Source organism: Numida meleagris, chromosome 5, assembly GCF_002078875.1.
Source record: "Numida meleagris isolate 19003 breed g44 Domestic line chromosome 5, NumMel1.0, whole genome shotgun sequence".
Classification (NCBI taxonomy): domain Eukaryota; kingdom Metazoa; phylum Chordata; class Aves; order Galliformes; family Numididae; genus Numida; species Numida meleagris.
The window spans coordinates 70463550-70480096 of record NC_034413.1 but is presented as its reverse complement, the minus strand read 5'-3'; the positions used below and the strand labels follow the sequence as shown (position 1 = coordinate 70480096).

General features: G+C 46.7%; 1 protein-coding gene across 3 annotated transcripts in view; it reads right to left on the bottom strand.

Moving 5' to 3' along the window:
- GALNT13 (polypeptide N-acetylgalactosaminyltransferase 13) overlaps positions 1 to 16547 on the bottom strand; it is an 89658-nt gene that overhangs the window by 53155 nt on the left and 19956 nt on the right. For all 3 annotated transcript variants that reach the window (XM_021399120.1, XM_021399121.1, XM_021399122.1), the window contains exon 4: positions 2234 to 2402. In XM_021399120.1, the coding sequence (XP_021254795.1) occupies positions 2234 to 2402 (169 nt within the window). The remainder of the gene's footprint in view (positions 1 to 2233; positions 2403 to 16547) is intronic.

The following is a 16547-nucleotide window of genomic DNA, read 5'->3' as shown; positions in this document are numbered from 1 at the left end:
TCCCTCAGACCGAGCACAGCCATTCACTGAGATGAACACTTCACGTATTTACTGATTATTCCTTTTCTTTTCAACTCTCACCCACAGGGAGAGGACAGAGCTTTCAATGGCGACCAAGCAGCACCTTATTTTCCCTCCTTCCTGCGCAGGGAATTGCAGGCAACAAGCAGCAAAGAAGCAATAAGCAGCAAAGCTTTCCTGGTGCTTCCACTGCACAGAGTGCATCTTTTCTGGCAATAGGTGCTGTACTATGGAAAATGAGCATCACCAGATTACAAATGGTCATGCACTGGAGAAGCATCACTCGCGCTGCTTGTGAATTAGGTCTGGTTGTTAAGGAACACTTCTGTTATTTGCAGAGACAAATAAAATCTGGAATCGGGGTTGGGGGGGAAGAAGTATTTATTTGATTTTAAATTTCATAGGAACCTGAAGAATGCCCCAGACCAGGCAGAACCTCACCAGCACTGCAGGCTCCGGCCCATCAGCCCGAATACACAGGACTGTTCCAAGGCAGAGCTGGGAGATGGAGGGGAGGGCAGCGCAGCCGGTGCCCACCCAGCTGCAAGCACAGGAGCCTGAGCACAGACGAGCTATTCACAGCCTTGTTCGCCTGCTCAGGCAGCAGCTGCCCCATAGAACCTCCAATCTTTCATTCCCAAAACACATCAGTGCCTTTAGCACCTTCGTTTCTGCACATTGCTGTTAGCACGCCTCATCAAAAGAAGGTACGGTATGCACGTGAGCAATTCAGCAACAAGCATCAGTATTCAGTGCTGCAGTCTGTAACTGCACCAAACCGCTTTGGTTTAAGAGGCTGCGCAGGCAGGCCGGGCAGAACTGCCAAAAATGGGAGTTATGCAGAGAGGTCACCTCCAGGAGAGCATCCCTCCAGGAACAGGAGGTTCCCAGAAGGTGGGAAGCCAGCAGCACTTAACGGGGTATCAGAACCAGTGTGCAGACACACAGTTATCAGTCAGTTTCTGTGGCTGAAGAAGAAACAGGACAGAAAAAAAAAATCAAACTGAAAAAGCAAAAATCCAATCGACATTAGGTTTCTAAAAAATTTAGGTGGAAAAAATTCCCTGCATCCAAGAGGTTACTGCCAGCAGCATGCAGGTTTGGGCAGTCCTCCACACATGCAGCTTCACTGAAGCACTGAGGACAGCGCCCCTTTGTGCAGCAGCTTTCCATTAAATAGAGGGGCTTCACTGCCTACAGCACCTGCCAGCAGCTCTCCTCCTGATCCCCTCCCAGTGTCACACGTGTGACACTGCATGTTACTGTGCCTGGACTTCAGAGCTGGATCTCTTGTTCAGGTCCTTAACTTGTTGTTTGATCTTTAGAGAACCAACAGCACTGCTGCGTAAATGATGATAAACAGGCACATTTGTACACAGCAAGTGCACGGGCCAACAGAAAGCCACTTGAGACTTACAAAAACCATGCGTAAATTCCATCAGAAGTAACACAACCCTTGGTGAAACAGCAGGCTATTCCACAGTCTCAAAGTCAGCGCGCAAACCTCAAGCATCACTCGAAAACAATGGCTAGAAATGATCAGATTTAAATGAACAAGCAGACTTCAAAACCTTCAGACTCGAAGAAATGCAAAGTGTTCTGAAAGAGATTCTTTAAAATGTGATCATCCCAGACAAGCCTACGGGTAGAACCAGAAGGAAGTTATGCCCCGCAGGACAACTTCTGGCACCGGTAGCATCATCTTCTTATCAGAATTAAAGCGTCAACTTTTCAAGGCCAATAGCATCATTACGAAAATTTATGAAGCAGACAGTGGTGGATTTTTTTTTATCACTTTAAAACCTTGAAGTCTTCCTGGGGAAAAAAATAATAATAAAAAAGCATTGCAGGTGACGTGACAGACCAGACAGCGTTTTGTTACGTGCCACAGTGTAAAATGCCCTAAGCGAACAATCTTCATCAGTTCACAAAATAAACTGCACTGCATACACACACTTGTGACGCGGTAACGCTTCGTCTAAGCAAGTGTTCTACAAAGCCAAAGCTAGAGCCAGTAAGCCCCAGTATTTCCACCCAGCTCCTTCAGGCAACCCCTGCCAATGGCAGCCAGTGAGGGGCCCTGAGAGAAGCAGGCTGCACCCGGAGCCCAGCGATGCACCCGGAGCCCAAGGAGGATTTGCCTGCAGCCAGCCTGGGATGCACTGCAGCCGAAGCCCCATTTACCAGCAGCAGAGCCCCGAGCAGCACTCACCCATCCAGCCTCACATCTGGCAAGCTTCTGTTCAGAGCAATCAGGTCACTGGCCATAAGGTTAAACTGGTTGATTTTAAACAGCTCTTTCATCTTCTCCTGGTCGTCCTTTGGGATGAGCACCGCCTTCCCCATCTCACCGGGTCCTTCTTGGTTTCGGGAAATGACAGCTGCAACACAAGACAGCAAGAGGCCAACTTTTAACACGAGGGTGTTTGCTCTGCACCAACAGGGATTCACAGGTTGTGGTATCTGCCTCCTGACATGACAAAAATGGATTTGTGCACTTGCAGCTCTCAGCTGGAATCACGCCGACAGGGCATGAATATTCCAGAGAGACTCATACCGGGATTAGAGCCCAGCACCAGGTTCTCAGGGAGATTCTCCACGAAAAGGTCTGGGCAATGCTTGTACAGCTATTGTAGCTATTTGAAGAACGCACATTAAATCACTCCAATCTTCTTTTGTCTTATGATTTATTCCCAACTGAATGGCATATGGCATTATCAACCTGTCCTTTAAAAATCAAACACCCCTCCAAAGCTTGCAAAACGCAGTCATCCTGAGAAACACGGTCTCCCAACCCTGTCACCATCACAGCTTGGTTCGAGCAGGATTTGCAGTCAGTTCATTACCAGGTCCACATCTCCTCAGCTTTGAACAACTTGACATCACACTGACAACGTTTGAATTTGAAGGAAAATTAAGTGACCGTCTCCTACAGGCACAAGAAAGGAGCAGCATAAAGACTGCCCGTTAGGAAGCAGTACACAGGGGAAAGGATATGGGAAAGGAAACCTGCCGAGTGCAGAAACAGCTCTGATCACCATTCTGAAGCCCCCTGCACAGAGCCCACTGCTAACGGCACCGCAGCGGTAACGGGGCATCCTGCTGCTCTTCCTCTGCCATCCCTTTGGTGGGGATGGGCTGGAGGTTGTGGATGGGGTCATCTCAACCATCCGAGATGATTCCCTGATTCATTTTTCGTCTATCATAGCAGAAGTATTTTGAGAAGTTTGATATCCCTGAAGAGCAGCACTTGGAAAGGCTTCTGCGCTAGTTGAAGAGCAGTTACATCACTTATTTTCTGCAACAAAGAGTCCAAGGAGAATAAAGCCTTTTCTAAAACAAAGCACAGAAAGTAGAGTTACCTCTTAAGGAGAAAAGTGATTTTTTCTGAGCAAGCCAGACACCAACGCTTGCTAGAAGAGCGTCAGAAATTTACCTAGGAGGTTTCTGCCTTCAGTTCTAGTGCATGCTTCACTTGAGCAGCAATTTTCCCAGCGCTCTGTGATATGTTTCTCTAACTCACCCTGCTCAGAAGCACTGCTGCACGCTGCACCCAGAGCACACTGCTTTCCCTACGATTCCTGCAATTCCTGCAGCACGCATTTACACGTCACACATGCAACTAAATTCCTCTTGGAGCATTTCATAAGGGATATTTACGCAATGCATAATGCAAACGAAGTACTTGGAGCTAACGGCTGGCAATTAAACTCTGTTTTTTGGAGGACCTATGAGATTCTGCAGAGTGCAATGTGACGAGCTGGTCCCTCAAGCTGCAAATTCTGGTTATGGAGACAAATTCTGCCTCTTTTTGGTTGGAGAAGCCTGAGGGCTGCATCCTTCCCCTGGCAGTCCTGCAGGAACCCTGCTTCCCAAGGGCCCGTGCCTCAGGAGAACACAGCAGGGAGCAGGCAGCCATGCTAAGACATTGCTGAAGCAGTAAGACAACATCCCAGAACGAGCTGATTTTCTGCCGAAGTACTCTGAGTTTGGTGGAAAATATCTTAGTGACAGTTCTCTGTAGAAATCAGAAGCTTCCCATTAAAGCAAATGGGCGTGAAAAAGAATCTGTCAGTGTATTATTAGAACAGTCATCGTGATGACAGTAAGTTTGCTGCCTCTCCTAGCAAACCCACTAACAAAACTGTACCTCCCAAAATTGTGTAGGGTGACATCAGGGAGGGCCTCAGGCTCCAAGCCAAGCACCACAAGGATGCCGTGCTGCAGCAGGAATCACTGCCAGCTCACCAGCAATGCCAGCACACAGGCAGTGCCCTGCAACAGTGCCTCCGATTCATCTCAGCCTGAAACTTTCTGCTAGCTCTTCCTGAAGGCAGCGGTTATTTATGCACCCTTCAGTAATACTGAGTTGTCGTTAGCAGATTCCGTGTTCCTCTGCTGTTTGCTGAGGTTCATCGAGATAAAGCCCAGGACAGCAAAAGCTCTGCGAAGCTTAATAGCAAAACTAATTGGGAATTTCCTGAGCAGCCTTCCCACTCTCACGGTTTTATCCAAAGCCCAGTGATACCAGACTACATTTCAGTCGGAGCGCACGCAATGCTGTGACCAAGAACTGCATTTAATTCCCCTAAATGCAGCAACCTCAGCTTTCCAAGCCTGCAGAGAAGATGCACAGGGCTAGCAGGTTATGTCCCCCAAGCTTTCAAAACGCACAAAGCCACAACAAACGGTTCTACTCAAATGTTCTAATTACCCAACCCAAACGATGCTAACATCCCTTTCCTCACACCCTTAGGTTTCGCTTTCCCCTCTTTCTAGGAAGCACGGCACGCTTCGTGCTTCAGCTCCAACGGTTCAGAACAGTTCACAAAATCCCAAATCTGTATTCCCGCATTCCCAGCTTCCATACCAAACCCGTGATAAATACACAAACAGAAGCATAATGCAATCTCTGCATAATCAAGAAAAACGTGCTTCTTAAGCATTCAGAACACGAGTGCTAAAAGAGGGAACAGTCAGCGAGCGCACACTGCTGACCATGAATTACTCTGCCTGCAGCGGTGTGTGTGAGCTGGAACAAGCACAGCAGGCCACTTCCTTACAGAGCACATCTTTAACAGTATCACCCTCAACTGACAGCACAAAACGCCTTTCCTCGGTCGCTTCTCTGTTTCTTTTTGAAGGCACAGTGAGGAGCACTGACCGCCAATGATCCAGTGGAGACCGAGTCCAGAAGGAAGGAGCAGCCCTACCAACCAGCACTGCAAGGAATGCCACGGTGCCGTGGAAAGGGAATACTCATGCCAAACAGGAAAACTGTGGTGCGTTCGTTAGAAGCACCGTATTTTGATTTCTGTTGTAGATTTCTATCATAAATTACCACATTCCCTTTCTCAGAATGAGATGAGTCTCAGCCTCTCATTAACAGCTTTTTACCAGCTCCGTGAACACGAGCGGTTCGCGCGGAGTCGGTGACACCCTTAATCACAGTCGGCGAATTCGCAAATGACGGATTAAACCTCAGTAAACATCAAAGCTCATTACAGATCTTTCCTGTGTATTAGTTTCAGGAGACGATAGCGAGTCCAAAAGAAATGAATTTTTAGGTCTTTCAATACTCAAAGGAACGCTCCGCTGCCAGAGGAGGCTGAGGAAACCGAGATGCTTCAGATCCACAGAGATGCTCTGCAACACAGTGACCCCAAATTAGTTCAGCAATTCAGCCTTTTTATTTTATTTTTTTTTTTTTTTACATGAGCTCCCTACAGTCACCGCTTAAATAATTTGGGCACTAACATCAGGAAGCCCCTCCGCTTGCAGTGCTGGTGCATGCGGGGCGACGCGTACTGCAGGGCTGGACAACGTCCCACCTGACACAAGGACAGGTCTGAGATGCACACAAGAGCCTGGTACAGAGCAGGAGGAAGATACTTTCATACAAACATGCAGTTATGAATTGACACACATATATGTACGTAACACGGGTATACACATCCATCTTAAATGATAAATATAATAAGAGAAGGATGGCTGAATGTATGTGCTGCCACGTTAACCCACCGACTGCTGCCAGGTAAGTACACTCCTCAGCCTTCTTTCTGCTAAGACTGCAACGAGCTCTGTCCTCCAGCACCAACAGCTGAGGCTGCCAAAGCCTTACAAAAGCGGAGACCTAGCCTCCTCCTCTCTGGAAATCAGGATGGTTAATGAACTTGGAGCCTTCTTGCTGCCGTTTACAAGTAGAATGGAAGAAAATGACAAGAACAGGGATGGAAGTCGATCTCAGAAGGTCACCAAAGCTTTCCCTGCACCACACGGAGTTAACTGGACTTGAGACACTCACAGCATGCATTTAATGTCTGCCCTGATGGACGTTTTACAGCCTTTCAAGAAATCCAAGCAACACAGTAAGCAGATTACACTCCCACCTTGACCCAGCTGAGGAAACAGAATTTTCACAAGCTACAGACACAAAAATCAGAGAACTGGGGCTCTTTAGGAACATCTAAGGGTTGGGCGCAGGCGGACAAAATGAGAGGTTTGTGTGGGGAACTGAGCGAAGAGAAACCTCAGGAGGCCAGAATTCCATTGACTACATTCAAACCCTTCGCTGATGATTCAGCCCCCGAATGAGGAGAAACTTGTTTATCAAGGGATTTACAACACAGCTACAAAAAACGCAGGACTGAAAACCAGAAGCGCTTCGATGAAACGTCCCCAGGCCTCCTGCAGTTCCCAGTCCTGCCATCGTACACCAGAACCAGCAACTCATTAGCTGCGTGCCCACCCCAGAAAGCCCTGTGCAGGGTCACGAGGAGGCTGCTAGATCCAGGCCGGGCTCCTGGCCCACTCACCCCCCAGTGCCACCATAGATCACAGCAGGATCTTCAGGGATGCTGCTCTGGGACGGGGGGGCAGACCCAGCAGAGCTCCCTGGCTCAGCCCTGCCCACCCCTGGGCCAAGCACACACACACACACAAGGCCTTCATCCCTCAAGGGCAGAAATGCACGTGCTCCCACGAATCTGTGGGACTGTTTGTTTGCAGCACAACTCTTCAGCTGGGGTTACCTTTCAACAGCTTGAAAACAAAGGAATCTACAACTCTCTGCAGACTCGTACGCCTTGTCACACCTGTGTAATTGCGACAAGGAGCTGTACATTCTGAACAGCATTCAAGGAGGCATCCACGTGTGTCTTATCATGCTTTAGTTAGTTCTATTGAAGAGCTGCGAGCAAGGAGCAGTGATTCAGCACTTCTGTTTGTTAACGTACCGAAGCGGATTTCAGAGGTTGCGCTTTTCAAAAAATGTGCTTTAAAAGAAAAAGTGCCTATCAAAAAATAGCTTCACCTCCAGGCACAGGAATTAACGCTCATCTCTTCAGTGACCATCTTGGAGCACGCGGGCATAACGGAACTGACACGAAGCATGCCCACAAAGAATAAAAATGCTATTTATCCAGCATTCTGCCTGCAGACATTTGTCATCATCTGTCAGAGGAGACAGGCCTGCTTTGGAAATGCAAACAGCCCCCTCGAAAGGGCTTACCAGAAGCACTGAGGTCTTTGGTGGAGCACAGAATTTAAAGCGCAACATTCAAGATAAGGAAAGGAAAAATAAAGCCGACCTCAATAGATTTCAAAGCATTCAATTTATTTAGTAAGGGCTCTGCACATGGAGTGCTGCTCAAAGATGTGGCGACACTCGGGAGATATAAGGACTCAGCACCCATGCATTTTCTCCAAAGGTTTCTTTTCCTTGCACGTACCTGAAGCTGAAGCCCCCGTGCACTGGTTTTCAGCAGCAGTGCCAGTGTAACAAAGCTGCTCTGATGGGCAGTGGGGTCCCAGGACACCCAGCCCTGTCCCAGCCCAATCTGGCAGAGGGCAACCAGCCCACGGCTGGGGCTGTGGGAGCTGTAAGGTCCCTTCCAACCCAAACTATTCTGTCATTTCATCATTCTTCATATATTATTAATCAGTTGAAATGGCTAAAGAGAAAGCTGGCAATAGCACTGTTACTTACCCACCGCAGCCATGATACAGCCTTCGTGGTCCCTAACAGCAGCAATCAGACGGGGGCTTCAAAACGAGCAGGGTGATGCAGGGAGGGACTTCAGCCCAAATCTCCATTCTGCAGCTGCCAGAAACGGGCAATTTCAATAGAAAAAGTCCCAGCTTCATAAGAAATTGAGGGAATGCTGGCATTATAGTTTGGAAAGTTAAAAATAACTAGGTGAGGATAAAATCGATCTTAGTATAGCGATAGGGAAGAAAGTAGCTTAAGGGGTGTAAGCCACGTGCAGCTGCCATCTGTGCAATTTGCTGAGTGTTCACAGATACCTCAAAAACAGAATGGATAGAAGATGAGATGTGAACGGCTTACTGGTAAGAACACCCTAGTCAATGACAATTTGTCTCTACTCATGCTGAAAACGTTAAGAGAACATGACATAAGTTCATTTTTCAAAGAAGAAAGGCCAAGGTTGGCACCCTGCTCCATAGAGGCCACCCAGACCCAGGTGCCCAGGACCACGGGCAGGTGGCTGCTGGAGATCCCCAGTGAGGGAGACAATTTTGATTGGAACTGGAATTGAAGGAATACAGAAATAAAACCAGGGGTAACTTAAGTGTGATGCGAGAGACAGGCAGAGCCGCCTGCCCTGCTGCCTCTACCAGCACCAGCTCTCCCCAGGCAGTCCTGCAATATGCAGTTTCTCATCATATTTTACTACAGCACTGATACAAGGCATGAAATCAATCCCCCAGAATCCTGAACAAGTAATTCTTTCTTCATTGCACCTCCATAGTGGCTCTAACACTCTCAATATTATTCCGCTGTTTTATACCCAAATAATTTGTTATAAACTCCATAGAGAATCCAATAAACTAAAGGATCAATTCGCAGTCCTTTGCCATTTGCATGATGCATCTTTTGCTGCTCAGAACTACGCTCAGACTCATCTTAATCCAGAACATAAAGAATTCTAGTTTTAATTATACAGTACCAATAAATCCCACAAAGTTGTCATAAACATCATTAAATAGGTCATTTACTTCACAATGTCTTCTAAGACAAGAGTTCCACAAGTCTGGGAAAAAAAAAAAGTCGCTTTCCAATAGTAAAGGCATCAGAATTCATGGCAACTTCTGCCATAAATATCTTTTTCAGCATTTCCACGCTGTCTAGAGACACGCCAGGCTACACTGCAGCTGACAGCCCCGAGGCAAGACGCCGGCGAGGCACGAGCAGCACGGATCAAATGAACATCAGATTCCAACAGCATTCAGGATGGATGCGAGCTCTGCTTATAGATGCTGGCTGCTGCCTGAAGAGATCTGAAGGGAGGCATCTTCACATCAAAGAAATACATCAGTTCTCATCGATGTTCCTCATGAATTCCTGAGGAACCTGCACACGTGATGCAATCTCCTAAAGCTGAAGGTCTCCGCTGTTACTGGCCTCGCTTACACCATGGTAACAGCTACTATTAGGTTCTGATAAAAATTCCATCTAGAACACCTAGCTATTTCTTTCTTTCTACTTTGTGGTTTCGCACTCAGGAAAGACAGAAGCAAAGCTGCGTAAAGCAAGACAGAAAAACTGACCGTTCCTAACTGAAATAAGCCATTCAGAAACTTCAAACTGGGCTGTAAGATCAAGCCAACAAGAAGAGTAGCGGAAGTTTGGTCTATTGGACTCCCTGCTTTGCTGTGGTAAGTAAATAAGTAAGTCTTGGATGAAAATCCAAGAGAAAGACTGGCAGCCAGCACCTGCTCTGAAGCACAGAGCAGCGTCCCACCACTCACAGCCCTGCTGCTCCCATAGGAGCAGCTGCAGTGAGCAGACACAAGCCCCTTCCGTGAAGGAAAGAATGGTATTCCAATTAATCAGATGCTCATCTGTCACCCTTATGGCTGTTACTAATGATTTCTGGGCTTGTGCATACAATGAGGTGTGAGTTACCTCCCTCCAAATAATAATAAACGAGCAACGGCCCAGGAAAGATATATTAACATATCGATATTAATCTAGACGTAATGGAAACACCGATGCTAGCTGCTAAGCAAGCAGAAGCCAGAAGATTGCACCTGCTGCTGCTGGAGCTGGCCTCATCAGCACGGAGGAGCTCCATGTGTGGCACGACGGCACGCTGCACGAGTCTGTCACACTGCAGACCTCAAACAAGTCAGCACACAGAACACTGTCCCACGTTGGCCTACAGCAGCAGCAGTTATTCTGAGAAACTCACCCTACAAACGAAGCAAAAAGTATGGGGGGTAGAGCAGTGAATGCATGACTGATGGTGGCAGTAAAACCAATCTCCACAAGGTAACGCTAAGCTGGCAGTAACTGAACGGAATGAAGGTAAGAGGAGTTTCATTTATTTTTAGTTTTTAAAGCGTCCCTGACCTCCTTGGCTGGCAGTCCGATGTTTTAGAGCATCCTATAACATCCAGCCATTACAGACACACAGCTTCCCTATCTCAGGGTCTTATCTACTTCCAACAACAGGCTCTGTATTTCCACATCTGTGAAAGAGGAAGCAAGTGCCTGAGAGCTACCCGGATTTATTTACACATATCTTCACAACAAGATCCCTCTTTGCAGCTGTCCCCCTGCGAGGCCAAACAAGTTCCATGTTTGTTCAGTGCCTGCCCCTCTGCTCTGCTGATGAGGAGCTGGGAGGTTACCACAAGGAGCTGGGGGGTTACTATGAGGCCCCTCCTCAGCCTCCTCCACTCTGTGCTGAAGAAAGCATAGGAGCTCAGCTGCTCCTCACATCTCACCTCTGGGCCCTTCCCCATCCCTGCAGCCCTCCTTTGGATGCTCTCCAGTAGCTCTACATCCTCCTATTGCAGCGCCCAAAGCTGGGCCAGCAGAGCGGGCCCTGCCAGCTGCCAGCCCTGCCCTCAGAGCCTTCTCCAAGCACCTCGCCACCCCAAGCAGCCCCACCATAGCCCCAGGGATTCCCCACCCACAAATCCATTTCTTTAGCTACATGTGCTGGATTTAATTGCTTTCAGGACAACTGTCATTTGAAGCAACGCGTGCATATGCAGGCTGGCAGCGCGGAGCTCTATCCATTATCCTAATTGGTATTTGATACAAGATCTGATGGGTAATTATGTCACGTTTCAGCAGCATGCATCAATCCTTGCTCGCAGAACCTGTGCACTTCGATCTAAGTTAGACAGCGTTATTTCAGTGCAAGAAAAGAGGAAGGGGCACGCTTCTGAGGAGCCACTGCTTCGTGCAAGCCTTAAGTAACTTCAGAACTCTCCTCTTCCCTTGAGAAACTCTCACCCCCCTCACTAACGAGCAGCAGCTCCATCTGCAGACAGGGATTTACTGCTGATGGTCACACTGCTCTGCAGGGCAGCACCCACCGCTGCTCCCTTCCACTCATGGAATGCCATTCTATGGGAAGAACGCTTCTAATGACCTACTTAATTAGTGCAGTAGGATCTGCTAGACTTGGCAGTATTTTAAAAATGTGCCTTCTTAATAAACGCCGTGCTTTATTAATGTAATGAAATTTAAACGCAAAAAAAAATATATTTTCTTCAGCCGAAAGGATCGTGCTTCAATTTCCAAAACAAGCTACTAAAGATTTTACTTGATCAAGAAAAACACTTCTCTGTCTAGGCCTGCTCATCGAAATCGTGGTGCCTGCTCCGCAGTAAGTCTCACTGTTAATGACTGGATGAAGGTTGCTAATTGCCAGAGGCTGCAGGAAGTCCCACACTGCTGTGTCACCAGGTACTGCAACTCCTGAGTCACGGCCACGAAAAAGGGAAGATTTCCACTTCTCACAGACACAACACGACACAGGTCTCACAAGTTAGGCCTTCTGAATGTCATAATTACATCAGTCAGTTGTAGACTTATTCCCCATAATTGAGAAAATAATTAAGTTATAAATAACAAAACAAATACTTACTTGTGATTCTTCATATTACAGTCAGTGACTATTTATCTAACTGACAGCCAGACAGTAAAGGATATTTTCCAAAGCAAACCCTATTTGACAAAGGAGTAAGTGAAGAAAGAGATTGAAAACCACCCAGTGAATCTCCTTGGGGAGCAGAGCCGTGCACGCACTGATTTAAGCAGTGACCAGAGTAAGTGCATCGCTGCAGGTGACTAATGACAAGCTGCACATGCAAAAGGTAAGAGTCCCTATTTCTGTAACATGTCTCCTGGAAAGCATCAGCAAATGCTTATGCTGTGGGCAGGGTCATACAGCAGGCTTGTTAACTGCTCCCCAGCAAGAGGTGACGTGATGGTGCACCAGGATTCGATAAGCAGCACCTGGAGACTGAGAACAACCGTGAGTCAAAAGTCTCATCTCTAATTACAGACAAGGAGAAAGGAAACAGGTTTGTAGCTGTGTTAACAGTTTTTTAACTAGTTTAAAAAAAAAAAAAAAAAAACTTGCAGGTATTCAATTCTGCAGATATTTCTGTTTCATTTGCATCGAATTTGTAACATCCTTCTCGTGTCAGAAAAAACTGCCCGAGGGTGAAGAAAGGACCTCATGGCCATTTTCATAACGGTGACGTATCCCATCACTGCTTCACTTAACCAGTAACTTCTCATCTACATAAGTAGCCAACCAACCAGCCTATGCAGTAAATGACAAGTCAAATTACGCCAAAAGAGCTTACATCTTAAGATGCACAGAAAAAAAAAAAACAACAAAGAAACCTAACACAAACAATCTGAGCTTAAGCTGAAGAGTCTCCCAACTGTTCAACAGGCAGGAAATTTAAACTTGCACCTCAACACAAACACAAGCTGGCTCTCCAAACCCAGAGCAGCCTTCGCTCTGCCTCCTTTTGAACTTACAACAGAGTTTGTTTCACTCCTGTTAATGAGAAAATGCACTGAGTGCACACCCAGAGGTCCTGCTCCACTGCACAGTGCTGAGCACCAGCATGGTATCTGCCTGCAGACACAGCCAATGGTTCTTCACACACACACACACACAACTAATCACTCCTCCAAGAAACTGCACCCTACATGCACATGTACTAATTAAAGCACTCTGTGCATTTTTAATTGCTGAAACAGATGAAGGGGAATGAAAGGCGCTGTCTAGATATACATGCCGTCAACCTGTCTATAAGACACTGGTGCTGATCAACACAGCACTGAATGTTTGATAGGAGCTATGTACACAGTAAGATGTACTTCACTGGCACATTCTTTTCGCCTAGCTGATAGAAGAAAAAAAATGCATAAAATTATATAAAAACTAATTTGCCATTAACAATGCGCACTAACAATAGACTTTTGTGCCTCTTGAAAGTCTCTCTATGGATTACACTGAAAGCTTCATTTCCTGAACCATGTTCCTGGAAGAGAATACAGAGCAGTTCCGAACACAGAGCTACTAATGTAGGATGGTTTTTCATTTAAATACAAGCACTGAGAAAGAAAGACCACAGAAGAATCGGCTCCAATTAAATTAAGGCACTACCTTAGCTAATGTCTTCCAGCCTGCACCCTGTTCCAATGGAAAAAAACAGAACTGGAAAATGGAAGGGGGAAAAAAAAAAAGCTTTCATATAATTAAACTATGCAGCTTTTCTTTTGACAGTTTCCCAGCTGAACCACACGAGTTTTTGAGGAGAACCTTTCATTTTCCTGAGAAGATTCATTTCTGTACAAATCCTGCCACGTATTAATTGTTCTTATGTAACCTGCACTCAGCTCGCATGGCAGAATCGGGAAATTCATTACACTAAGCAAGGGCGAGGATGAACGCACTCACATGAGAAACAAAGCATTTCTAATATTCACTTACATTTTGCCCCTTCTTCCTTTGCTGGAAGAGCAAAACCAAGGCAGGAATTTCCTTATTTTCCACTCGTATTAATCTGTGAGCAGTTTACACACTGCTAAAAACTTCCAGCACGGGAACAGGCTGACATAATCACACCCTCCTTTATCTGCTCTCCTTTCTGCTGCGACACACCAGCTGTCCCACTTTAAACGTGCCCATTAATTCCAATCAATGCAGCAATTAAGGGAGCTGAGGCAGGTGATGAGGCAGGTGATGCAGGGGGAGCACGCTGCAGCAGCTGGTGCAGGCAGGATGGTGACAGCCCACCTGGGAAAGAAACCACGGTGAGGTGGCACCAGACAGAGCTCCATCTCCCCCAGCCAGACTGCTCCTGGGGGGGGACACAGATGGACGGGGAGAAAAACCTTCACGTCTTAACCCTAATTCCTTTCAAAAATAGCCAAGAGGAAAAACGTGAGGTTGACGTAAGCCACAAAAATGGGTGAACAGCAGCAGCTCGGACAACACATCCGCACCGGGCTCTTGTCTCGGTGCAACAGATTGGGGTTTTGGGGAACACAAGCATTCCTTTCTCAAGTTTGAGAACCTTCCTCATTTTGATACCAGATGAGCATTCCTTTTCTTTTTTTAATTTTCCTACGTTAATGACAAAACACCTCCCAATACTCTGCTGAAACAAGCTAAGCATGAAATTATGCCCTATATTTGACCTGTTTTCTGTGTTGAAATGTAATCAGGGTTACTGTTTTGGAAGAGAGTAATGTGGACCACCTGCTCCCGAGGGTGGAAGAAAGCACTGACATTACACATTTGGATATTTGCTTTCTCTTCCTCATTTTATATCCCAGCAGGGAAACAGCACCCACATACCACTCAGAGCCTGTGATTTCATTAAATAGCTCAGTGTTAGCTCCAGCATGCACAAAGACAGCTGTTGGTCTACACAGTGCAAAGAAAAAAAATCATTCAAGACATGTCATTAGGGGACCAGGCAGTGCTACCTGGATCTTATTAACATCAGACAGGAAAACAATGTTGGATGAAGCTAATTTAAGTTTACTCATCAGTGGTTGAGGAAAGCCTTCCTCCAGCTGCCAGAGAGGGAAATGTGTTTCCAGAGGGCACCCACTTCTCTCCAGTTGAGACCAGCAGCTCCGCGATGGGCAGTAGTTCCTCTCTGATTTATTACAGCCCTTAAATGACACAGTGCTGGGCTGCAGTTTAGCTTGTGCCACCTTCCAAGGATCCTGCCCCTAGGAGCATCGCTGCCTGCCCCACAGCGAGGACCCAGACCCACGGCAGCAGCCTTTTGTGTGCGATAAGCTCAGCAAGCCAGCAGTCTGCCAGCCAGGTACAAATTGAGTGCAATTCTTCATCCTGTACACAATCTCACGAAGCAGTAAGAGACTCTCATCAATTGCTTCTGCTTCCAATAAACTTATCACAACAATTGGAGCAAGAGCGAAGAGCTGCCACGAGAGGTGGGGACCTTTGTGGGGTCAGGTCGGCGTGCCTCTTCCTTCATCAGCTGAGCAGTAACAGACCCGTTATCCCTCCTTACGTGCTTATCTCCCACTTAGAAGCTTTCTGAGCATCAGGGCTGCAATCCTAGGGATTAGCAGCAGGTGCTTAGCTCCTGCCCCCACACCAGGCTGCCGTCCCTGCTGCTGCCCATGTCAGAAATATGGAGCTGATGGGGCTCGAGCTGCAAAAAGCATTTTCCATTCTCATATCACCAGCCTGGGCTGTAGAATGCAGAAAGAGCCAGGGCAAGGCTTGTGCCTTTAGCTGATACAAGCTCGCCAGCACTAGAGAAGAGTCTCTGATGTTTTGCTTCTTTTGTCAGAGTTTTCACTTGTTAGCTGGCAGAATCATTCTGGTTGGAAGAGACCTCCAAGGTCACCAAGTCCAACCATCCACCCAACGCTGCAGATGCACCGCTAAGTGCCACTGCTCGCTGCACCAAAACCTGCCACGGAACTGCCTGAACGCATGTCACATCACACCCACAAAGCAGATTTAAAAACAAGAATGAGCCTCTAATGGGAGGCAGTTAGATGACAAAGTTCAAACACCAGCAATTTGACAGAGCACTAACCTACTTTAGAAAAAAAAGGGATACTATATATAAGGATAAGCAAAAGAAGTTTGAAGGTCACAGTGACAAAAATCAATTTAGAAAGACAGCAAAAGGACAGGAAACGTGCTGTCAACGAGATCTTGTAAAATGCGAAAATAAAAACCCAGCAGCCAAGGACAATCAGATCTCAGACAAAACGAACCCAAAAGCAAGAACGGCTTCCCAGGCAAACAGCGTGCGCTTGAGCACACGTGGGGGTGAGCAGGAAAAAAAGAAGTAATTTCAATGCAAACTCACTTTAATTATGTTTTAAACACGTACTTCTAAAAACTCAGAAAAACCTATCTTCAGCACAGCGTGAAGCCTGCAGGCAAACAGACAGCATGCGTTTAGAGGAGACAGAAATATGTTTATTCTTCTGGAGAGGTTTTGCGGGGGTGTGACATCTTGTGCGTGTTTCGGCAGCTCTGTACGGCTGCAACAGATGAGAAAACTGTAAATTCTGTGAAGCATTAGCTAAATTAATGGATGTGTTAGTATCATCATTATGGTAGCACACAGTACAGGGGCTAAAGATTAAAAGGCTTCGAACAAATTCTAAAGCAACAGCTCCGCAGTCTGCAGTAAGTAACAGGTAGCTAACACAAAAGCAGGAGAGTAATTACTTGTGC